Source organism: Ochotona curzoniae, unplaced genomic scaffold (assembly GCF_017591425.1).
Source record: "Ochotona curzoniae isolate NIBS_2020 unplaced genomic scaffold, NIBS_Ocur_1.0 scaffold_3208, whole genome shotgun sequence".
Taxonomy (NCBI): Eukaryota; Metazoa; Chordata; class Mammalia; order Lagomorpha; family Ochotonidae; genus Ochotona; species Ochotona curzoniae.
The window spans coordinates 7913916-7938663 of record NW_024467106.1 but is presented as its reverse complement, the minus strand read 5'-3'; the positions used below and the strand labels follow the sequence as shown (position 1 = coordinate 7938663).

The 24748-nt window shown below is 45.4% G+C and overlaps 1 protein-coding gene across 1 annotated transcript in view; it reads right to left on the bottom strand.

Annotated features, from left to right (window-relative positions):
* PSMB7 (proteasome 20S subunit beta 7) overlaps positions 1–24748 on the bottom strand; it is a 53450-nt gene that overhangs the window by 8569 nt on the left and 20133 nt on the right. Inside the window, exon 6 of the mRNA XM_040963728.1 lies at positions 16096–16154. Coding sequence (XP_040819662.1) covers positions 16096–16154 — 59 coding nt within the window. The remainder of the gene's footprint in view (positions 1–16095; positions 16155–24748) is intronic.

The following is a 24748-nucleotide window of genomic DNA, read 5'->3' as shown; positions in this document are numbered from 1 at the left end:
GGACAGCAAGAGGGCTTCATGGCCAGAAAGGCCTGTCCCAAGGCACAGCCAGGAAAGGTGGTGTCAGGTCACATGGTATCAGAAAAGGCTGGCACAGAGCGAGGCAGGCCCTGGAGGACCACAGGGTGACTCTTCCTGAGCTGCAGGCCGAGATGAAAGCACAGGATGCCCCTGACACCAACTTTACAGACAGGTTTGTCAGCAAGTTCTAGAGTCTAAGAGAAAGGAATGCTTGGCAGCCCCCACAGCTCTGCGCCTAAGCCGACACCACTCAGTGCCTGGGGCACAGTCTATGCTGCCCATCACAGCATTAGGAGAATCACTGGCGAGCAAGTGCTTCTGCTGCAACAGGTGACAGGGAAAGGAAAGAAAAATCCCCGGGCTTCTAGAGCAAAGAAAACTAAGAGAGCTTCCCACAAGCAGAAACCCATGGTCGCGGCATATGTATACCCAAATACAGATTTCTAAGGCTGCATTTCCTTAGATGAGAAAAAAAATCCTAAAAACCAAGAATGACTGATTTTAAAGAAAGTGAGAAAATGCTCACAAGCCTCAAACTGCTCACCAAGCTGCCCAAGACAGACCTAAGACCCCAGTCCCGTCTCCACCTCTCTGCGTGCATCCAGCGCAAACCCTGAGGGGGGAGCACCTGAGAACAGCACGAAAAAACTACGTCAAGCTGTTTCATGGGTCACACAGGGTAAAAAAGATAGATAGAAGGGGTAGAAAAGGATGATGACAGAAATTTGGTCTTACTGGAAGCGAGTCTGCAACCACAGTATGAGGCCAGCAGGAGCCCAGTGAGCTGAGCCAGGTGCAGGCACACGTGGGAGCCTGGGGCTGACTGAGTCCTCCTGCCCAGCCCCTCGGCAGGCTCCCCAGGTGCAGGAACAGTGAGCGGCCCAAGAAACTGCAGAGCCTCCGCACCGCAGGGACTCTCAGGATGGTCCCAAATGATGCAATGCCCTGGCCAGCTCAGCTCAGCAAGCAGCACACTTCGCAGGCGCTGTGCTGGCGGCAGGCTGGGCTGGGAGGACAGGCACACCACAATGTGTCCTGGCACTCAGCGTGATGACAATGAGCGGGGCTGCAGAGGATAAATGAGTGAAAACCTGCCAAACTTACAGGATGATGGTGATGGCAGGCCAGGAGTGCTACAGGAGGAAGGTGTGGACATCAGGGAAGTACTTGGGTAGGGCTGGATCCCAGCCAACCTCAAAGCCATGGAGCCAGCTTTTCACAATAACAGTGGGTTTTTAACTGGGAAATAATGTAATTCAATCTGTACTTTTTGAAACTGCAATTCAAAATAGTGGGAAAGGAAAGGCCACAGACAGAAAACGAGAAAATGATTAGAACTGAGTAGTCGTAGCACAGTGCTTAAAGCTGTCACCTATCATGTCAACATCCCATATGAGTGCCAGTGTAGTTCATGTCCCTGCTGCTCCACTTCCAATTCAGCCTTCTGTTAGGGTTTGGGAAAAGCTGCGGAGGATGGCCCAAGTGCTAGGGCCCCTGCTGTCCACCCAGGAGACCCAGGAGAAACTCCTAGCTTCTAACTTGGACCTGGCCTAACCCCTGCAATTTAGAATATGTGGTGAAAGAACCAGTGAATGGGAGAGTTCTTTCTATCTATGTAAAAATCAATAAACTTTTTTTCAACTATTTTTATTAGAAAGTCAGATTTACAGAGAGGAGAGACAGAAAGATCTTCCATCCGCTGGTTCACTCCCTAAGTGGCCAAAACGGCCGGAGCTGAGCTGAAGGCAGGCGCCTGGAGCCTCTTCCCAATCTCCCACACAGGTACAAGGTCCCAAGGCTTCGTGCCGTCCTCCACTGCTTTCCCAGGCTACAACCAGGGAGCTGGATGAGAAACAGGGCTGCTAAGATTAGAACCAGTGCCCAGATAGGATCCTGGCATGTATAAGGCGAGGACGTTAGCCACTAGGCTACTACACCAGGCCCAAATTAGTAAATCTTAAGAAAAAGAAATGAATAGCCTTCCCCAGGAGAGATGGAGGAGGGAGCCTCCTGGAGGCCCTTTCCAGGGGAGGGAGGAAGGAACTGCCTGTACGCCCTGAGCAGCCAGCAGCCTTCACACAAAGGCCATCTGTGACTTTCAGGCGGCTCCCTTCTAGCAGGTATGCAAGAGACTATGATTATCTTAACTGTTTTCTAGACACTGGTAATAAGCTTCTGCAACTGGTACCCATAACAGTGAAACAAAAGAAGGTAAAAGACAGAGTTAGAGCTACTCAAAGTCTACTGCAGTAATTCTGGGAGAAATAAAACAACACAAAACCCTGAGCTTAACTTACACATGCCATTTCCTGGGTGCCAAGGGGCTCTCAGCAGCTTGTGTCTGGCCCCTGGAGGGTACCAGAGCACAAGTGATTGGCTGACTGGGGGGCAAATGCACAAAGGTAGTGGGAAGCTCCAAGGGAGAATGTGGATGTGAGGGACTGCCCCCGGCAAGGCAGGGCCCTAGAGGGCAGCAGAGCGGCAGAAACAGGGCCTGGCGGGCTTCATTTCTACCCGCAGGCCCCTGACTCCTGTCCCCACTGGCCTGTGCATCGCACGCTGAGAAACCCTGAGCACTGAGGGTTGTTTGCATGTGCAAACTCCACCCAGATTTCCTCTCCAGTTTGCTAGAAATTGCATTCAAATAGGCTGGAGGAAGACTTCGATTTACCACAGGCAGGCTCGGGGCAAAGCATTTTCCCACTTGCTTTTTAAAACAACCCTTTAAGATGGTATTTCCCTCTCCCCCATTGTACAAATCCCTGAACAGGGGAGGAGGAGAGAGGACTTGTCCAGCTCCACACTCATGGTTTCGTTGAACTTCCAAATTGAACTCTTAGGCCTCAAAAAAAAAAAAAAAAAATACTGACAATGCTTGTCCAGTCCTTAATTCGCTGTACCTGTAGTAAGCCACCCACATTTCCTCTTTTGAAGCACTCTGCCCTACTTACTTCACAAGTACACGCACACTGCTTAAATCATGCCTTCCCAACACCCAGGGGCTGCTCTGCCTCACTACACTTGGCAGCCCTCGAGCCCACCGCACGGCATCCACTGGCCAAAGACTGCAGCACTGCAGCTCCATGTTCACATCACCTACAAAGCACGCTGAAAACTTCTCAGCACACAGAGCAAGTCAAACTTATTGTATGTCAATTTAAAAAAAATAGCATTTAATTTAATTTCATTATCAGGCTGTTTGCTAATCATAAATCTTAACTCAACCAGAGTCAAAGTGACAGTCTGGGGCAGGAAGCAGCTCAGAGAGGCAATCCCAAGCTTGCAGGCTGGCCAGCAGTTTGCCAGCAGTGCCCCAACATGCCCCTGAAGGGCTGGCAGAGACCCAACTGGAACAAAAGGGGTTACACCGTAGCAAAAAAAAAAAAAACCATGGTCACATGAAGCCTGTCATCTACGCCTAAGCCCAATCAGCTGAGTTAAAAGACTTCCTTTCTGGGCTCGGTAGCTAAAGTCTTTGCCTTGCATGTGCCAGGATCCCATATGGGCACCGGCCCGTATCCCGGCCGCCCAGCTTCCCATCCAGCTCCCTGCTTGTGGCCTGGGAAAGAGTCGAGGACGGCCCAAAGCGCTGGGACCCTGCACCAGCGTGGGAGACCTGGAAGAAGCTCCTGGCTCCCGGTTTCAGATAGGCTCAGCACCAGCTGTAGCAGCCACTTAGCAAGTGAATCAGCAAATGGAAGTTCTTTCTATCTCGTCTTCTCTGGAAATCCGATTTTCCAATAAAAATTTAGATACCATTTCTGCTAAGGGACCAAAATCTAAGACCTGGGTCCCTGAATCTTTCACACTGGTTTCACTGCAGTTGCAGTGTTAGGTCAATGTCGAGCACACAAATATTCCAATGTCATGACAGGGTGACAACTACCAGGATGTGACTGTAGTCTATTGGTACAATGCTCATTGCAAATATTTCCAACAATCTGTACCACCAGGTGGAATTTTAAAGTAGCTCTTTAGCACAATTCATACCATTGTGTGTTTGTGCACATTTTCCAAGTTAGGGGAGTGTGGTATAAATTAGCTACAGAAAGTCACAAGTAACAGTATCTGTGAAGGTTAAAACCTTAACTACCTTCCTAAGGTATGCTGCTGGGGTCTCATTACGGCAGGTAATCTCACATTCTGCCTTGCACAACACACTAAGTACCAGCACCTCCCAATTACACTGCAGCATGAATCTCAAAGGACATCTGAAAGTCTACCTGGCGCCCGCACCCACTGCTGAACGCGAGCGCCTCTAATGGAACGTGGCAGCTTTTGGAATGAGATATTCACACGCAGGGACAGCGATGCCAGGCTCCAGCCGGCCCTCCCGCTGAAGAGCCCATGCTAATTAAAAGGCCACAGTGACTGCAGAAATGACCACCCAGGCAACATGAGGCGCTGTCTGCAGTTTTGTTTTCCTGTTTCCAAATATGCTCAGCTGTCCAAACTTCCATGATTATACAGCTACAAGTCACACCTGGAGCCTGTGTGCCTTTCTGTGCGATACTCGTCTGCCTCAAAACCCAAGACAGGAAAAAGGAAAAAAAAAGAAAAAGAAAGGAAACACCCAGTGAGGAGTCCGGGGTGCCTGGTGGCCATCTTTAAGGCCACAGACACAGCCCATCAGCAGTCCCTCTTGTGCACCAACTCACTGCCCCCTCACTGGGACCACTCACCAAGCCCCATTTACAGTAGGCTAAGGGGTCCTCACCAGGCAGAGACCTTGTTCAACTACACTTGGGGGGAGTCCGCCTTGCATCTCTCAAGGACCACCTCCCGTCAACAGCTTTTAAGGGTCATGAGGGGACACCAAGAGCAACCTTTACGCTCTTCTGGGAATGGTCGCGTCCAACCGCTCCTCGCTCCTTCCACTGCCTCCGGCCACTGCTCAGGGGCCTTAGGAGGTTTTTAAGAAAGAATACCTTTTTGAACAAGCTGTCATAATGGAAGGTACCCAGGGTATGATTGTTCTTAACATAAACATCTGACTAGCTCTGGAACTGCTTACTTGGACTAGCAAAGCCTACATTTGATGTGGACTGTCATGTAAAATACATGCATACATACATTAAAATACTGCCGCTAATAGTAATGGCTTTGGAATAGCTCATCTAAGCCCATTATTCTACCCCTCTTTTATTTCAGAATTGCCAACGATTTCAAACACTGCCCGTTCTGTTCATTCACATCTTTCAGTATACAAATTTGCTGACACCCCCCCCCCCCCCCGGTCACATTGACACAGATGGATGAAAACTGTGAAGCACTTTCCCCTCTTTTTGGCTAGAAAGAAAACTTTTCTGCCTCTGCAAACACAGGGACATTCTAAAAAAGTACCATATGCTTCAGCTCAGCCGGCAGAAGCTGCACAGCAGCATTTTCAACAGATCCGCCCAGAGAAGCTGATGACGAAATCAGGGAAACTGGGTCCAAGCCCCCAAGTCCCCTGCTCTCCTGGGCAGTGGTCCCGTTTAATTAACATTTAAATGCCTTGTGCTAACAAGGTTATTATTTTTTTATTTTGTTAATCTCCACATATAATGTAAATCTACACTGCTACTGTATTTACATATTTAGCCCCAAATGTTATTTAAAACTTAATTTTTCCAGGCATTAAAAAAAAGGAAAAGAAAGAGGAAAACAAACTTTTGTAAAATTCTTCATCACTCATCAGCGTGTATTAGCGGACATGTGATGCTAGGTGGCTTTGCACACTCACAGACCCACCACTCCCCCTTTCTGAGATTGTACACCACACAAGTACAATAAACCATGTTAATATTTCATACTACTGTGAAATATGCTGGAGTATCAATTCAACATCTGCTGTCTTTAGGGCCCGGGAGTCCCGCAGAGACACTTTCAATTTGTAATTGAGTTCTATGCTGAATTAATCAGCAGTTTATCTTTTTTACTAAAATAACATCTTCACCACTAACCCAGATTTACATTAACAATTTATGCCAAATTACCTGCCAAGGCAAAACTTATATGATTCTAAGCTACCATCCAGGAACGCTCAATTCTATATTTTCCTGCTTTATTTTTCTAGCCTGTGTACAAGAAACGTGTAAATCCATTGTTCCAGGGCTTGCAAGCCTCAAGCCACAGTGACCTCCCGCCTTTGAAACACAGCCTCCCTCCAAGAGCAAAATTCATTAGGGTTTTCCCAGGAAAAAGACACATCACAATAGGTGGTTATGATTCAAAATTCTTATGAAATAATTTCCAAAATGGAATGGAATCAACAGATAACAGAGTTTAGATCTTTTCCCAAGAAGCTAAGATAATTCCAAATCTTAGCTTCAGGAACAGAAAAAGCCTAGACAAAGGCAGCATTTTCAGCGCCTTAAATTATCTAAGAGCCAAGTTAGTGTAGTCAATTCAGTTTGATAAGAAAAAGGCAAAAGAACCCATTTTGTTTGAATTCATGCGGCAGAGTATTTTATTAGAAGTAATACCTTCTTTTAATTTTTAGCTACAAGTCACCAAACAATGATTCTACTCAATACTACCCTGGAATCCAGCTCTTGACTCTGATTAAACTGCCCATGGGCACAAAGTCACAGCATTCTGTCTCCTGGATTTGGGGGAGCAGAGTGCGGAGGGGTGGGTACAGCAAGCAATAGACTTGGCAAAATATTGCTCCTAGGTATTTCCCCTACATTTCAGAGCTACAGGAAAAATGTAAAGCACAAACAGTTCAAATGAAACATCTGTTCCAAAGAAATGCACCATCATTAATTACCTCTCTACCACAGAGTTAGATGACCCCTCCTTTTCAGTTTATGCTACCAACAGCTGGGGAAGGAATTTCTACAACCACACGGAATGGCTTCTTTCAGCGCCACCCTGGAATACAGAGTGAGGCCCTGCAGGCATTTTGTTACATACTGGTGATAGGAGAACACGGAAGTGAGTGTTGACACATATTTTTGATAGAAAATGAGCAAAGTCAGTAACCATTCCAATACACCATTTGTAGCTTTCCCTTTGTTATCTGATAAGAAAATTGGAAACAGAGGCCTTCAATGGGAAAAATCAGCAACAGGCCCATGATTCCCGAATTCCAGAGGTCATGTCCCAAGGGAACTATCTCAGGCTCATGGAGATCTTGGCAAACTACAGCCTTCTGTCCCCACCTCCTTCCACTGAACCGCTCTGTATTTCCTGGGACTAAATGAGAGTAAGGTGGCTCGTTACAGTGTTCTTCACCTCTTCCCTGAATCCTCCTGGGGGAAGGGTGGTGATGAGAAGCAGCCACTGCTGTGACCAGGGGAAGACACTGGAGTGGCCCTAGGCAAGGAGGACTAAGCTGTGCTGACTCTGCAACACTGGCTCTCGAAGCAGCAGGTGAAACTGCTCCGTAAGATCTCACCAAAGCCAAGGAGCAAACAGCTGCATGGAGGCAACCTCAGTTTAGTCCTCTCTGTCTCTCCCTACAAGGACATCAGCACATCCCAATCCCGAAGAATACACACAAATTTAAAAAAACCTTTCAAAGTATTTGACCCTGGTGGGAGGCTGTAACCATCAATGGCATATCTATTATCTAATCTACAAGCTTACTCTACGGGGCAGTTCTCCCAATCACCCATTAAACCATAAATGTCGACACTTCCGTATCTGCTCATCCCTAACACTAGCTGGTTAACACTTTGAAATAATTCTAATAGAGGGCCCTAGGGATTTTACCTGAGGGTTGACAACTCTAAAACCGAATGTTCTCCACTAAATAAAGCCAGAGAGAAAGTTATTGGGAGAAAATTAATACATATTTTGACCCAGCAATCCAGCCACAATTTACTATGTCCAATGCTTCAGGTAAGAGCTGAATAGGCAGGATAGCTAATAGATAGGAATTAAAAACCAAAACAAATGACACAAACCAGTTCAGACACAGCCTCTGAAACTAGCACTTTTTACTGTGCAGTCTGGCAGGAAAAGCCTCCACCTGCTGTGCCAGCATTCCACAAGGTGCCAATTTGAGTCCTGGATGCTCGCTCTTATTTCTTTTTTTTTTTTTTTTGCTGGCCTCAAGATTTTTTTTTCTTTTATAAAATTTTATTTTGACAGTCTTTGCATAGTTAATTAGGGTAAGAAGGTTCAAGGGCTACAGGAAAGTGGATAATACTAGTATGTTTTCCACATTGTTACCTTCATGTTTAAAGGGGGGTATTAAGGGAGAAGGCCCACCCAATTTCCCACCCTCCCCAGGTCCCGGATGTAGGGTATGCTCTGAGGTTCTTGCTCAAGTGGTTTTGATATTGCAACTGTTATCAATTGCTGTCAATCTTGCCACTCCAAGCGCTATGAGGTCTTTGAAAAATCCACTGATTGACATAGTCCATCATAGCTAAGATGGTTGGTTGACCTGTTCTGTCTTCTCTCTTTTCTTCGTTAGGGTTCTGAGTCCAGCCTTTAGATTAGGAAGAGCTCCAAAGAAACTTCTTGTATGTGCTAGCAAGTACAGGGCCTGGCACGGTCCACTGCCGCAATCAGCTGGTTGCAATTGCTGGGTTGGTTCTGTTTTCACTCCCGACTTCCACTGGAACCAATGGGTGTTGCAGTCCAGCCTGGTTCTGCCCAGCACATACTTGGCCCCCACATAAACCAGTGGGAGCTGCAGCCTAGTTGAAGCGACCCACAATAACCCCCACCAGGCCCGCCCCCTACCCTGGTTTGTCAGTAAGTGTGCTCGCTCTATTTCTAATACAGCTCCCTGCTAATGCACCTGGCAAAGCAGAAAATGACCCAAATCTTTAGGATCCTATGTCCACATGGGACATGAAGGCAGAAGGGCCTGGCCCCTAGATCTAGACAGGCCCAACTCCAGCTGCTGTAGCCATTTGAGCAGTAAATCAAATGGTGGAAAATTTTCCTGACTCTAACTGCCTTTCAAATTAAGTAATTAATTTTTTAAAAGGGCATGTGCAATAAATCCAACTATTTCCATGTCCAGCAAAGAAGTCCATTGCTCCAGCTGAACATTTCCATAGTACATATTTAATCAATAAGGAATCCATCTAAACCACAATGAGATATTAAATTTTTTTTTTTAAGATTTATTTTTATTATGTTTTTATTGGAAAGGCGGATATACAGAGAGGAGAGACAGAGAGAAAGATCTTCCATCCGATGATTCACTCCCCAAGTGAGCGCAACGGGCCGATACTATGCCGATCCGAAGCCAGGAGCCTCTTCCGGGTCTCCCACACGGGTGCAGGTTCCCAAAGCTTTGGGCCGTCCTCAACTGCTTTCCCAGGTCACAGGCAGGGAGCTGGAAGGGAAGCGGGGCTGCCGGGATTAGAACCGGCGCCCATATGGGATCCCGGGCGTGCAAGGCGAGGACCTTTAACCACTTGCGCCACCGCGCCGGGCCCGAGATATTAAATTTTAAAAGGCAGATGGTAAGTATTAGCAAAGATGTGCAGAACCTGGAACCATCATACCATCAGTGGCAAACGCTAAACACTAAGTTACCACTCAACCCAGCAATCCTGCTCCTAGGTACACAGTCCAGAGAAACTGCCACATGTGGCCACACAGAGGTGTGTCTGTGAGGTTCCTAACACGATGTTATGAATACAGCCCCAGCACGCAAACAACCCAAATAGTCACAACGTGGTATGTCCTTAGAATGGAATGCCATTCAGCCCCACCAAGGGAACAAAATACTGAGACCGGCAATAACTCAGATGAAGTACTGTGAAAATACAACAACGGGGGCATAAGGCAGTCCCCAGAGGCTGCAGAGTGCATAACATTCACACAAAACACCCCAGAAGAGTAAAGACAGGAAGTAACCAGCTGTTGTCCAGAGCCAGGAAAAAAAAAGAGGAAATGACTGCTAAGGGATGGGGTTCCTGTGGAAGGTGATGAAAATATCCTAGAACTGGGCTGACGGTTATACAACCCTGTGAGTACACTGAAATCCACAAAATCGTACCCTTCAATGAATCATGTAACAGTTATTAAATAACATAAATGTAACAATAAGACATCCAACTTCTTTGGAACAGAGGAACTTCTAGTCAAAATATCAAAAAAAATGTCACATTCAATCAACAATCTCATATTCCAACTGTGAATTTCTAAAAACCAGAGATCACAATAAGCAAAAATACCAGCATAACTCCTTAAAAGCATTTAATAAGAGAATCTGGTTTATCACTACATATTTTCCCCCAGATTCATAAGATACCTAAATGAATATAACAACCAGACAAATATAACCTCAGAATCTAAAATTTGGAAAAGAAAGTTGAGCTCAGCTCATTAAGGTGACATCATTAAAGTGCCACAAGGAAAACAGTGCTAAACACCATCAATAGAGACACGGGAATCACCGTCTCTAAGAGTTGTCTAGGGCCAGATCCTATTTTTTAAAATTCTGCATTTACTTAAGACTCTGTTTGATGTCAACAGGGTTCACGTTGCCCAGAAAGGTGCAGGGGCTGAACACTGATAGTCCTCCTTGATCTCCATTGTCTGCTGCGTGGCTTCCGCCAGCAAACCTCCCAGCGAGTGGTCACCTTCCTCCGGAGTCATTAAGCCCCGGCATGTCAGCTGGTGGGATTAGCCCGCAGCTTCCACACCTGAGCCCCCGTGGCAGGGACACAGGCATTTGGATCAAGATCACTAATGAATACGGAATTCATATGCCGCTTGTCAGCGCTCCTGAGCTTCTAGCCCACAGATGCAACCGAAATAAGACGGAGGACAGAACAATTGTTGACAAAGATTAAAAAGTTTTGGCAGTTGGGGAGAAAAAGAGCACCTCATTATTCAAATACAATAGTATTACTGATTTTTTTTTGGGTTCAAGTTATTCATGATTTGCATCAGATGGACAAATGCCATTCACCAATATTTAAAGACTTCTTGGTTTCATCATTAAATCTGAAGAAGCCTACACTCCCTATACCTCAGCTAACTACAGAGAAACAACTCTCTCCCAAGGATATTTTTAAAATCTAGGGGAAACAACTTGGGGGGAAAAAAGTCACAGTATAGAAAGCAGCAGCAGGACCCGGCACAGCTCACGCCTTCTCACAGGATCTGTCTGCCAGCCTCACACCCCGTGCTCACGGGTGCCTTCCAATCACCGAGCTCACCAGAGGTCTACCCACCTCCTCCGACACTGGCGTTCAGCTTTCCACGCTGTCATAAGCCCTCATCTGAGAACGGGGACAGCCGGAGCAATTCACACCTCCACTCACCTGGATAAAGATGTCAGAGAGCTCTGGGCCCACAGAAGAGGCGCAACAGGGGGTGAGTGAGTTCACCTCAAATCAGCCTGAGCGGGGTTCAGATTCAGACTCCTTCACTGACCAGCTGTGCTGACCTCAGGCAAGGTAACTGATCTCCTGATACCTCCATTTGAGAAACAGCCCAAAAAGCTGAGAGCAGAGGACGGCATGACCTAAGCCCCAACCACTGCTGACCACCGTGTTTCCACATCATCCCTGGAGTAAAAGGGCGAGTACTCGCTGTGTTCAGCGTGAAGCAGCTATGTTGTCTGTCTGCATGACCATGACAGAGGCCCATCTCTGAGAGAGGAAAGAAAGACCCTGTCTATCTGTTCCATGCTATGAGTTATCAAGCCTGACAGTAGAGCAAATAGCTGCAATTGTCATCACTATGTGATGTTTCTGTTGAATAATTAAAAAAAAAATCTTTAATAAAATAAAATCAGCTTCCATATTTTACAGTTGATTTTGTTTGAACCACCATGGAAGGTACCTCCCAGCACTTTGTTGGGAGTAGGTCAGAGGAGCCCCCCTGGGGCCCAGCATCCTGTGGTGAAGACAGTAGAAACAGACTGGCAGTGCCGAAGCTCCTGAGGCCCCTGCCCCCTCCAGCTGACCCTTCTGAACTCAGGTGGCATGCTCTGTTTTGGTGCTATGCGATCTGTAAGCTGAACAGATTTTTTTTTAATCAAAATAATGAAGTTCTCTCACACTACTGTCCATCTGCAAGCACAAATGAGGCTGCAACATCAGCCTCAGAATTTCTATGACTTGACTTAAAAACACAGTTACTCTAAGCTTTGCTCTCAGAACACCCCATTGGTATCAACTCCTTCATTAGTTAAAGCGGATCTACAGCTGCCTGCAATGACAGATTAATTCTGTTTCCTCGGCAGCTAGGTGTTTGGCATCAGGTCTGTGAGGGAGGCACAAGCCTTTAGGGCGACGGCGGCTCACATCTTGAGCAATCTATAAGGGCTTCTCCAGAGGCCAGCACTCGCCGGGGGATGAAATATGACTTCATAAATCATATGGCTCAAGTGGCACTTGTATATGTCACCATCTATCTTTGTGGCTTCACTCTGAAGGGTGCAGGGTAAGAGCTCACCCCTCGGTGTTGCAACCAGAGCAAGGGCCATCACAGCTGGCACTGACTAAGCATGTGGAGACACACTAAGACTGGAGGAAAGGACCCTGGTGGTGCTAGCCTGCCTCAGGCAGCGGCAGGAGCTTCAGTAACTCAGCTTCAAAAGGCAGAGAGCCAGAGCTCTAGAAACCTGCAAAAATTGGCTAAGCCTGCAGTCTTCATTTCTTTAAGTTGAGCGTCTTCAAAGTCTAGAATTCTAACTGTAGGGCACAGCAGCTGCCACTGCAGATCTGATCCTCTCAGCTTTTGGCAGCTCTCAACTTGAGATTCTAGCAAAAGAATTTTTCAAGTTGCTATTATTGCCTGTCATGGATTTATAAATATTGTGCACTATCTGCTGTGGCATGGCTCTCATGGGACGCCAGAGCATGCCAAATGCATAACAGAATGAAAAACAGTTTCTATTCTTCAAATAAATGCTAATTTTTTTAACTGTGCTCACACAACGTGTTTGGTGACCAACTTCAATAGTACAGAGTATCTATCAGAGAAGGGGGGAAAAGCTCATTGTCTTTTCCAGCAGCATTCAGCTGCTACTTTCATTAAGCTTGTTTAATTAGATTCCAGATGCTAATTTGCAAGTCGATACCAGAGGGTGCAGGACAGTTTGCCTTTGAATCTTCTCTCTGTGAAGTGCGGTCCTGCTGCACACCAGTACCCTTCAGCGGCCCGCACGTGATATTCTGACAATTAGTGCAGAGAGGGGACAGTATTGATCTTGACAGACTAAATATTAATCTTCTACCAATTTTAATGAATTGTAATCTTCAAGAGTTTAAATTTCTTGTTGGGCCAAACAACATATCCTTTCTTATGAAGAAACAGAATGGAAAAATGAATCCAAATTACCTAATTTCTTCCCTAACCTAAAATAAAATCTGCACTTTCTTTCAATTTTCAGAGCCATTTCCCCACCAAATTAGCACACTACTTTCAGATTCTATGTTCAAATCCTTTATGCTTAGCTGCAAAATAAACGGCAAAGGCCCAAGCATGGTTATCATTAGTTTCCACATTCAGCAAACCTGTGGGGAACAAACTCCACAACAGAGGAGCAAGGGAAACAGCCCCATGAGCCCCGTCACCACACCAAAACAGAAAAGATCACACAACTGACCCTTTGTCACTGGGTAACCATTTCAAAGTCCACTGCACTACTAATATGCTGGTACAATGTCTCAATAAACACCTTTGCTGAGAAAACATAAACCGGGATTTCCTGTCCCTAAGTAATACAATTTTCTTTGCCTTCACTTCTAACCAGATAAATACTACAAACCCTGGAGGTGAAGTTATCAAACTCTTTCAAAGAAGGGTTACTCTGACAGCTTCTGTGTGAAGCTGCTTCTGACCCCTTTATGCACCCACTCAACAAGTCCCAGATTAATGCCTGCTCTGTGATGGTTATTGTGCTAGGTGTTTGGAAAGGGAAACGAGGAAGCCACAGTCTCTGCGCTAGAACTCCCAAGCGAAGCCCAAGGGGGAAAACAAGATGAAAATCACAAGCTCACTCAAGGCAGTATTTGGGCTATAACTGGTAGGAATTTTTCAAAGCTCTTCTTCCACCTCAAACTCACAGGTGTAGTTGGCAGTGTCTCCGAAATTCTGTACCAGATGTCACACTTGAGGCAAATACCGGCTCAGATAACCTGAACTGGCAAAATCCCAACTGCCTTTCACAGGTCTGCTTTTTGGACAAGTAATTTCCCAAAACACATTATGCCCTGTGCTCCACCTCCTTTGCCTGTACACTTATCAGGGAATCGGCCTTGTTGGCTCTGTTTCTATATCACACTGTTGGAGAAGTGTACAAGTCATCTTCCTCCCCGATCTCATGACAAAATCTAGCTCTCTCCAGAGGGGAGAAGAACAAAGCGCCCCTCTATTGCCCAGATGGCCGATGATCGCTAGATTTGCTTTAGTTCAGGGTTACACTGTGTCTGAGACAGATCCTGAGCAGCAGGCACTAAAGGACAGAAATGACTGTATGCCCCTGACTCTCACTGGCAAAGTGGGGGAGATACCCCACCTGGAAACAGCTATCAGACCACAGAAGAGCAAGGTCCAATGGAGCCCTGGGGAAGTCACTGAAGACACTGGAACTCAGCAAACACACAGGAAGGATGCTCTGGACCTTGGCTCCCCAGTTAGCTCCCAGGCACACACATGAATGCTTTGTCTTCACAAGGTGCACACATTTTTATGTACCTTAGAGAAAAATCTAACCAGCAGACCACATGAAGGATTTCACAGCTATCATAAAAGGCAGAAAGACAGAGGCACAAGGGAAGGGGCGCTCCAGAGACCAGCTCATCCCTGAATGCCTGCAACAGCTGGGGCTAGACAGAAAGCAGGGCCAGGAGCTCAACCAAACTAGTTGCTGGAGCCATCACCTCTGCGTCCTAGTGTCTGCATTAGCAACAAGTTGTCGTCAGAAGAAGGGGAGCGGGAATGAGGCCCGGGCACACCACTGCAGGACACTGGTGTCCTCACTGCTAAGCTACACATCCATCTCCAACACCATAGCTTCTACTGTAAAGGTTACCAAATCCTATAGTTTGTGTTCCTGCAGATGTCCAACAAAGGGTGCAATCTAGCCCAATAACCAAATCACTTATTTTTGTTTTCTTCAAGTACAAAAAGCACAGTAGCTTATGTGAGAAAAGTCAGTGCTGGCAGACCAGCACTCATATCCTGAGTTCCAGCTTTCACAGCTCTAGGCCCACAGCTAAGGGACAGAGAGCACCTCAGAATTTCAACACCACTTGTGCTCCAAGGAGAAGGAGATTGAAGGAAAAACAAAGCATTTTTCACATGCATCTCCTTCAATTATGCTCACATATAAAACATTACCAAAAAGTCCCAGAGATGTCCTCTGGTACCACAACAAAGGAACACTGCAACACGTTAGACAGCAGAAATCCACTTCGAGGAAACAGGGCAAACCCAAACTCCTCACCAACTGTCCACTCACTGGTGAAAAGAAGCCTGAAAATGCCATCCAAAAAATGAGCTGCCTGCAGACCTAGGCTCAGCAGTGAGGATGCCACACAGTGGAGGAGTGATTTGGTGCTGTGAAGATCCAAGCATGCGGAATACCCCTCTGACGAGGTAAGGGAGCATCCGGGACCTATGCTAGCAGATGCTGGGGGCAGGAAGGCTGTTGCTTGTGGCCACAGCTTTCATGAAAGCAGACTGAGAGGGAATGTCATTCAGGAGACACTGCCTCTTCCACCACCTAACAAGACAAATTCTCTTCCATGGGAAATAACCGAAATCCACTATACCCTGGGAGGACTCTAGCACATACAAATTTTGGGCCCATCTTGTGCAGATTTTAAATGCTGGCCTTATTTTCAGGTCAGGTCTGCATGACACAGAAAAGACATACACAGTTTCTCCCAGTAAGAGAACAGAACAAAATGTCATTATGAGATTCTGTGACACAGAAAGCATGGCATGCCCAAACACTGCACACAGCAGCAGCAGTAGCACCCACGCCTGGAAGGACAGCAGGCCAGAGCCCAGAGGATGCAGCTGACTGGCTGGCTCCTCGGGCTCCAGGAAGGGAGCCAACACACAGAAGCATACAGCGGGTCTGTCCTGGCTTCAGGGCAGCCAGTAATCAAGGTGCCAAAGTTGGACACACAATTGCAGGGATTTACATACCTCCATATCTGGCCTAAACTTATCTTCAAATACGGCCATTGCTGCCAAGGAGCCAGAACCTGTAAGACAAAAGGTGAACCCTTAGTGTAGTTTACCAACTCCCCGCTTCTCCATCTCCAGTTTGCCTTGGGGCAGCAAAAGCTGGGGGGTGGCAGGGGGGACTGGGCAATGTCACATTCAATTTCAGTGTGTCCTATAGCACTGCATAAACCAAGTAAAATCGGTGCTTCAAAAGCCTCAAGCCACACCTACCACCACCTTGGGTAAGACTGCAACTGGCCCTACATCAACTCCTGACTGGTATAGTCGTAAATTATTCACAGTAAAACACTGAAGCATGAAAATGAGATTGTGGAGAGCTACTGTTGTTTTAGAAAGTGAAGGCCACATTCTTTCATACATGCGTTGTGAGCACTCGCTCTACACTGGGCCTGGGTGGGCTGCTGGGGACAGCACTAAATACCAAGCCAGTTAGAAAGAATACATTGTTTTAATGAGGAGGCCTAGTGGAGTCACCTTGACACTCAGGAAGAAACTCCCGCACTAGCAATGGTAATAGGACTGCGAGCCGCCGCAGCCACCAGATTATTCCAGATACAACTGTAAACCACTTTACTATATGGCATTTATTTGGAGCTATTATTTTTAGTCTGTACTTTGAAGAGTAACAGCTGAGTAGACAAAATGACAGACAAAGCAACAAAAATTTATTATCACAATGGCAAATGGCTAAAAGGTTACGGTGCACAGAAATTAACAGACAGCAAATTTATCCCTACAAAAGTAGGATTACAAAGGCATTACAAGTAAGTATGGGCTCCCCTTGAATGCCAGCAGAAGGCAGCTCAGCACTCTTTGAAAATGTGAACTTGCTTTGTGTGGAAACCAGGGAATGTTTAGAAAATCATCATCTTGTCTTTACAGAGCTCTGGTAATATTTCAGATTACACGACTTTCAGAGAGAGGATAGAGTTGGCCACAATTTTTTACTCCAATTAGAAGATTTTTCTGGCATTTATTACTTTTTAACTTGTTTTGCATAACACTATCTATTTAGCTGGGTCACAGAGAAAACCATATTTTCTATTTAACATGATTTGTACACACCGCTTGACCACCTCAATGGTTTAGCAAAGGAAAAAGGCAGCGATTAAACAGTTTCAAATGAGGTGTCCTGCTGATTTTATCAAGTCTGCTGAATGTATAATGAAAAAGGAGAAGCTGACAGCAACACTGCATTGAGAAAATACAGACTACCTTACTCGAACCATTTAGGGAGGTCCAATTATAGATCAAATTTAAAGGGTAGAAACAGCAGATTTACAGACACAAATCAATGAACATGGTAATCCCGATGAACATGACAGATACTGCTGTTTCGGAATATTGCTGCGGCTCAGGCTCATTACCTTCCCAGCATCGGCTGCATCACAGCTAAAGCAGTGGGGAGCGCCGAGCGCAGGCCACCATTACAAGCGATGACTATTCATTTAGGCTTTGAGAAGCAAAAGGCAACCACGTCCCCGCCCCCATAGCTTCTTATTTTGTCAATAATAATAATTTTTTTAAAAAGCTGAAATGTGAATCCAAAGGAATATTAAAAGCCCTTTGGAAAAGAGACAGAATTTAAAAGACATAAAACCTGTGCAGTCAGGTAACACGAGCAGCATGCAGGAGCAAATTCATCCAAACAAATCTCTCAAGTCCAAGGCATCCTTGAATATGTGTGAACGGGGCCCAAGGCCCACCCCACCTGGACCCCCATTTTCTGAGATACACTTTTCCTCAGCGTCAGGGTACAGGGGAAAGAGGCACTGGGGAGTTCCAAGACACAGGAGAGGCCCAGTCTGGCATGGACCAGCATCAAGCAGGCTGGCATCACATGTACAACAAAGGACAGCTGTCAGGAAGAGATGAGAACGTGGCAAATGCAAGGGCGGGGCTCCCACCTAAAGATACTCCCACAGAGCACCTTTCCCCCCCTCTGTGAACAGCCCAAGGGGAAACGGCAAATCACCATTTTCAAAAGGCCGAGGGAAGGGTGAGGACGAACCTAAAAGCTAACAACTCAGGCAAAGCTGTAATAAACTCATGTTAAAAAATAAAGCCAAGCTTTCCTCACAACTTAGTGGTCATTTTTTTCCTTTTGTGCCATCCTGTCTTTGGTAGCTTCACAGCAAAACATTATTATTGTTACTATCACTTTTTTAGGCACACCTATTTCCTACTGCTGCATTTCATTTGGTGCTCTAAGAAAATCACTTCCCTAGTACAACTATTCTTTTTTCACTTAAAAAAAAAAAAAAAAACCACTTGTTTTTTGCTTAAGAACACTGCTGCAGACCAAATTTCTACCAGTGGGAATCGTAGGCTATTCCTGCAGGCTGAGGACAAGTGTCCGCCTGGCCTGTGGACCTCTTCCTGTCCTCAGAGCAGAGTTTTGGGAACTGTTACTTTGCTTTATAAATCTCAAGAGCTGAAAGATACAGGGCAAATAAACACAGCACACACACACATACATACACACACACACACACACACACACACACACGAGACAAGCGCTCCTATTACACTGTATTTCTGCTTTCCCTTAAACCTACACACATGCACACACACACACACACACACACACACACACACACACAACCTAACACATATGCAACCTAACACACAGCACAGAAATTCGTCTGGAAAGCAGGGTCTTCCTAAACTGTAATTTACCCTCCTATGAGATCAAACATAAGCAAGTCCCAAAATAAGACTGAAAAGACTTTTTAAAAGAGAATTTGATGTTTAATTTCTAAATCACTTGCAAATTAGTTCCCATTCCCAGCTTTTAAAGAAAGGAGGACTCTGGCGCCCCCTTTCAGAGATACACAGACATGGCAGGGGCTGGGGTAAGTTGCCTGAGTCAGGTTTCCACACGCCGGTCCTGTGACTGAGACATATTAGATGGCACGAGGCTTCCTAACAGGAGTACAACTGTACAAGGCGGTGAGGGAACCCCACACGAACCCTCTTGCAACTTCAAGGCAGCATGATGGAGAACACAAGGCATATGGAATTGGCCAAAGACAGCAAACTCAGGAAGACCATCTTAAAATTAAAGTTAAACTGATGATTAAAAATTTTCAGCGACTACATTAAAAAAACAAATTCTTATTCTATTCAAGTTTAGTAGATACTAATCTGACACCAAAACTATATTCAATAAATCACAGAACACTACCTACTGCTATGTATACACCATGTCACCTATAAAACATTCAAGTGGCATACCTCATTTTCCATAAACCATTAATAATACTTTGAGATATCTCATTATTTCAGCATCAAACTACTAACCTATCACTCTTCTTCATATATAAACACAGGGCAAAAATCTTTTTAAAAAATTTTATTTTTATTGGCAACACAGATTTACACAAAGGAGAGACAGAAAAACGTTCCATCTACTGGTTCACTACCACATGGCCGCAACAGCCAGAGCTGAGCTGATCTGAAGCCAAGAGCCAATAGCCACAAGTCTCCTCCAGTCTCCTACACAGACACAGTGTCCCAAGGTTGTGGGCCATCTTCCACTGCTTTCCCAGCCACAAGCAGGGAGCTGGATGGCAAGTGGAACAGCCGGGACACAAACCAGCACCTGTATGGGATGCCAGCACTTACATGCTGAGGATTTTCCAGTTAAGCCATCACACCAGTCCAAAGGCAAAAATCTTTGGATTTTCTGCAAGGTTTCCCATTAAGGAACAAACATACAAAAAAGGCAGGAGACAGTATGCACAGTACAGCACCCCTGCTTCACAGGATGAGTTGCGTTGGGTCAAAGTGACAATGTCATGATGTCACAAATGACCTGCTGCCCACACCAACAGGCTGGGTGCTGCGGACAGGGGCAGTGCTGAAGTCTGTCCTCCAAGAACTCACACTTCTCAGAGAGGATGGGGCAGCCAGAGGAAAGCAAGTAGAGCACTGTGCTAATAAGCACCCACCAAGGTGCTTATTAAGTCATCTTCACAGGGCGGGTGTCTGGCCTATAGCTGTGGCACAACAGGCTAAGCTTCAGCCTGTGGCCCTGGCATCCCATGTGGGCATGAGTTTGAGTGCTAGCTGTTCCAGTTCCAGTCAGCTCTCTGCTTATGGTCTGGAAGGCAGCAGAGGATTACTGAAGTCCTTCAAGGAAGAAGCGCCTAGTTCCCAGTTTCAGATCAGTTCAGCTCTGGCCATTACAGCCACTTGGGGAGTGAACTGGTAGATGGAAGATTCTGTCACCTCCACCTTGCAAATAAAAATAAAATAAATCCTTTTTTCCCCTTAAAGAAAAAGGGCAGGATTCTTTTCTCGACTGTGATGCTATGTCACTCATCAAACAAGTTCTGTGTGTGCTTCAACACAGCACAGAGACTTGACCTTCCAGGACCAGGTCCCTGCTCCTCCCCTCCCAAAGCACAAGTACTTGACACCCTATCAACACCACACTGACAACCACTCCCTAAGTACCCATGCCAATTCAAGCCTATCTCAGCTTGGCACATGGTAATTCATCTGCCTCTGGACAGTTCACACAATCCGTGGTTGCCCTTCAAATCCCAGCTTCTTCCCAGAAGCCTTCCTTGATCACCCACCATCAGACCTCACAAGAAGAGCACAACGCTCTCATCTCCGCCACTTGCCCATCCTTTCATACCCACATCCCGCACACCCAAGAGGCCCCAGCATACAACAAGGACTAAGAGTGCAAGTGTTGAATTAAACTGTGCTCAATGATGACTACTGTCTAAGGGGAGCCAGGGAAACTGTGAGCCAACCTTAAACAAGTGTGATAGCAGCAAATGCCTTGCTGTGCATAAAAGAACATTTATTGCCCAATTTACAACAGGCAGAATATATGACAAACTCAGTTGTAAAACAAGTTCAATGTTCAAAATGGAAAAAGGCCTCAAAACCACAAAACCATGTCCTATTAGATGTCCTGGTGTGGCTTGAGCCACTGCGTGATCACAGGATGAGCTGCCCCTCACAGATCTCTGTGTCCTGCTGTCTCACCAGGAGCGGCATGTGGCTGCTCCTTAGCAACCTTCAGCCAGGCTGCCTTTTCCAGCCCCCCTACAGCTACAGAGTAGCCAGTGTTGTTTCCAGAACAAAGTTCTGCAAAACAAGACAACAAGGTGCAATCAGTGACCAGCATGCAGAATGACAGCTAGGTGCAGCCACTGTGATGTCCAACCTAGCCACTGTACGCCTTTCGCCCTGCATCCATTTCCAGCCCCACCCAAGGGAACCCAACTAGCTACCTGTTCCATCACCCAACTCGCAATCTACTCAAGAGCTGGTCTAAGCAGGTGGCAATGGGAGGAAACAAACCGGCCTCCTTTCAGCAGCAGCACCCTGACTGTCCCCATCAGGTTCTCATTACAGCAGCTCCTCCAGCCCAGGTCCTGGCAAGGACAGAGAGGACCTCGTTGGCTCCCTCTCGGTCGGCCAAGGCCTGACACACCATAGACCCTGAGGTGACTGGGGGCCCATCCACTTTTGCTGACTTAAAGGGAAGGAGGTTCCCTACACCCATGGCACAAAGGCCCATTTCTAATCATAACTTTAAAAGCATCTGTTCTTAGGAATAGCATGCCATTGGCCTAGGGGGAAAAAGAAAAGGGGTGGGACTACATCCTGTGAATAATGTAAAGTACAAGCCAAGCCCTGAAACTCAGGAAAGTATATGTAACACACATTATACTAGTAACTAAAAAAGATAAATAATCTCAATACTCCAACTGGAACAAGAATAAAGCAGTTTACAAAAAAACAAAAAGGCAGAAGCTAAATGCATTTAGAAACACTGTTCAAGTACACTAGTAATCAAAGCAATAGAAGTAGAATTAAAACCACCATGCTTTGCCTTTTAAATTAGCAAAATTTTAAAAAGAATAATAGCCAGGGCTGACAAAGAGTAATGAAATGTGTAGGCATACACACTCAGAGAAGCAAAAACAGAACACTGCTAATGGGCAAATCAGAAATAACAACTGGAAATCATCAAGATACCGATTATACACACACATATACATACTATCACCAAACGGGCAATTTACCTCCACAGAATTATGAATTATCCTAAAAAATAACTCTGAAGAAATAACTGCAAGTTACAGACATAAAAAGATCACTGCTCAAACTGCAAGGGGGAGGAGAGTCACAACCAACCTGGAGATGAACATGAAAGTCCAACATCGAACAGGAGACAGGGGAAGGATAACAGAACATGCTGTAACACTGCAAGCCACTAAACGCCACAAAGTGGAAGAATTTTGGGCCAATGAAAACATGTTCATGGCATAATACTTAGTGGGGAAAAAATAAAACTCAAATTATTACCAAGTAACACATTCCATGAATCTTGAAGAGTAGCAATCAAAATAACATCTTACTTCTAGCCAGTACTGCTTTTTGTTTGTTTTGCTGCATTTTAAAATTTTTCTTCAGAGAACATATATTATTTGCAATGAAAAAAATTGGGAAAAAATTATTTTCAGGTACAAACTTGCAGAGAATCCAATACTGAGAAAAGGCCCCTGCCCCTGCTGACTATCCCAGCTGCTCAGTGCAGCAGCAGCAACATCAGCCAACTCACTCCTTAAATCTGCGCAGAGGCCCCAGCAGGTCAAGCCACACATGGTCCCACTCCCCAAGGAGGACAGCAAGCCTCCCTTCACTACTGGTCGGAGGGCTTCCCAGGATCGTCCTCAAGGCCACACAAGGCAAGGATCAAGTCCTTGGAATAGATCTGTACTGAGCCAGACCCCATATACCCAGAGGGGAACTCAGGCCGAGTCCTGAGCCGACTACACACACAGCTGCACTAGAGACACACAGCGTTGAAGAAACCTCAAAACACAGCCACATCCATCAGTTTAACTCACTCTTTGGACAGGGCAGGCTGTAACAGTCCCATTTCAGAAAAAGAAAGACTGAGCATAAAGATAAGGAACTTTCCCAGATCACAGTCAGTGGGATTTCACAGCCAGATCTTTCTGAATTTAAAGTGTGCAATGTTCTTTCCATTCCAGTACGCTGCCTCTCAAACAGCAAAGCCAAATGCTTGAAGTCAAGATTAGCGAGCATGCCTACGAGAAGCAGCTCTTTTCTTAGCTCCCCAGCCCAAAAAAGCTTGCCTTCCAACTTGCTTTTTCTTCAGATTTCAGCAGAGCGATTACCACACATCTGGACATGGTTAATTTGGGCTGTTTTACTTGGCAACTCAAATGAGACTGGAATTTCAGTTAAATGTTTTAAATGATTAAACATATGCCCATTTACTGTTTAGCAATGCCACTCAAGTACCTGTCGTAACAGTATTTACTGTAAAAGCCTCATTTAAAAAAAATAAAAAGTGAAATTAGTCCCCATTTTCTAAAGCTTCTGGAAGCATTTTTTATCTTAGTTTATCAAAACCACAGAGGTTGAATACCCTGATCTCCAAATGCTAGGGACCAGAAGTGTTTCAGATTATGAATCTTGAAATATTTGCACATAAATAATGAGCTATCTCAGGGATGGGATCCAAGTCTAAACCCAGATTCATTTATAATCCACATACATGTTAGCCCGAAGGTAATTTCATGTAATACTTTAACACGCTTGCATTCTGACTGCAAGCTGTCACCTGAAACCAGGTGGGGACCCCCCACTTTTGGAGCTGTGTTAGCTTCTGGGTCTGGCATGTTCAGCTCATGGGTTCAATTTGAACCTAAGCTTTTCTAAAATAAACAATCCAACTCAAGAGACAAGCTAAAACGCATCAGGAAAATTTTATAACCTCTACATTGCTTTTAGGGCAGCTCTCCACATTCAAACCTTCCGGTTTAATAAGGCTTGGAGATAATGATTTGCTAAACAAAATATGATTTTTTCTATGTCAGTTTACTAAAACCTGGAGCAAATTTAGCAAGTCTACAATCTACATTATTTGACATGCTGCAGATATACTAAAAGATCAAAATAATTTTCAAAACTCTACTGCACTAAGTCAAACTCAAAAAAGGAGCTGAAAACCGTAAGATAAAAATCTGCTTTTTTCCAGTGGAAAATGTCCAAGTGGTTTAGGCCCCTGCCACTTACATGGGAGACCTGGAAGAAGTTCCTGGCTTCTGCCTGACCCAGGACCAGCCACTGTTGCCACCTGGGGAGTGAGGCTTAAATTTCCCCAAATCTGCACAAAGGACTCAGAAGGTCTTAAAGAGATGAAAGAGCTCTTACATTCAGGGTTAAAACAAATAGGTGGTAATTTGGTTCTGTCATTTTAGCAATGGGTTGTTCATTGATTTAGTCTTCCGTTGTTATTTTACTGGGGTGTTCTTCGCATTTGCCTTTGTTTTTGGTTGGTGTTATTCCTTTTCAAGAGAACATCTTTATGTATCATTTGCAGGGCAGGTTTGGAAAAGGCATACTCTTAACTTTTCTTTACTGTGGAAGAATTTTATTTCATTTTCAAAGACAAAGGAAAGTTTTGCTGGGTACATTATCCTGGGCCAACAATACAAACCCATCCATTTGTTACCTACAGGAGACACATTTCACCAACAAAGATCAGCGGAAACTGTATCTCATGGATTCTGATTTTTTTGTTAGTCTCATCTCTTCAAAACACTTT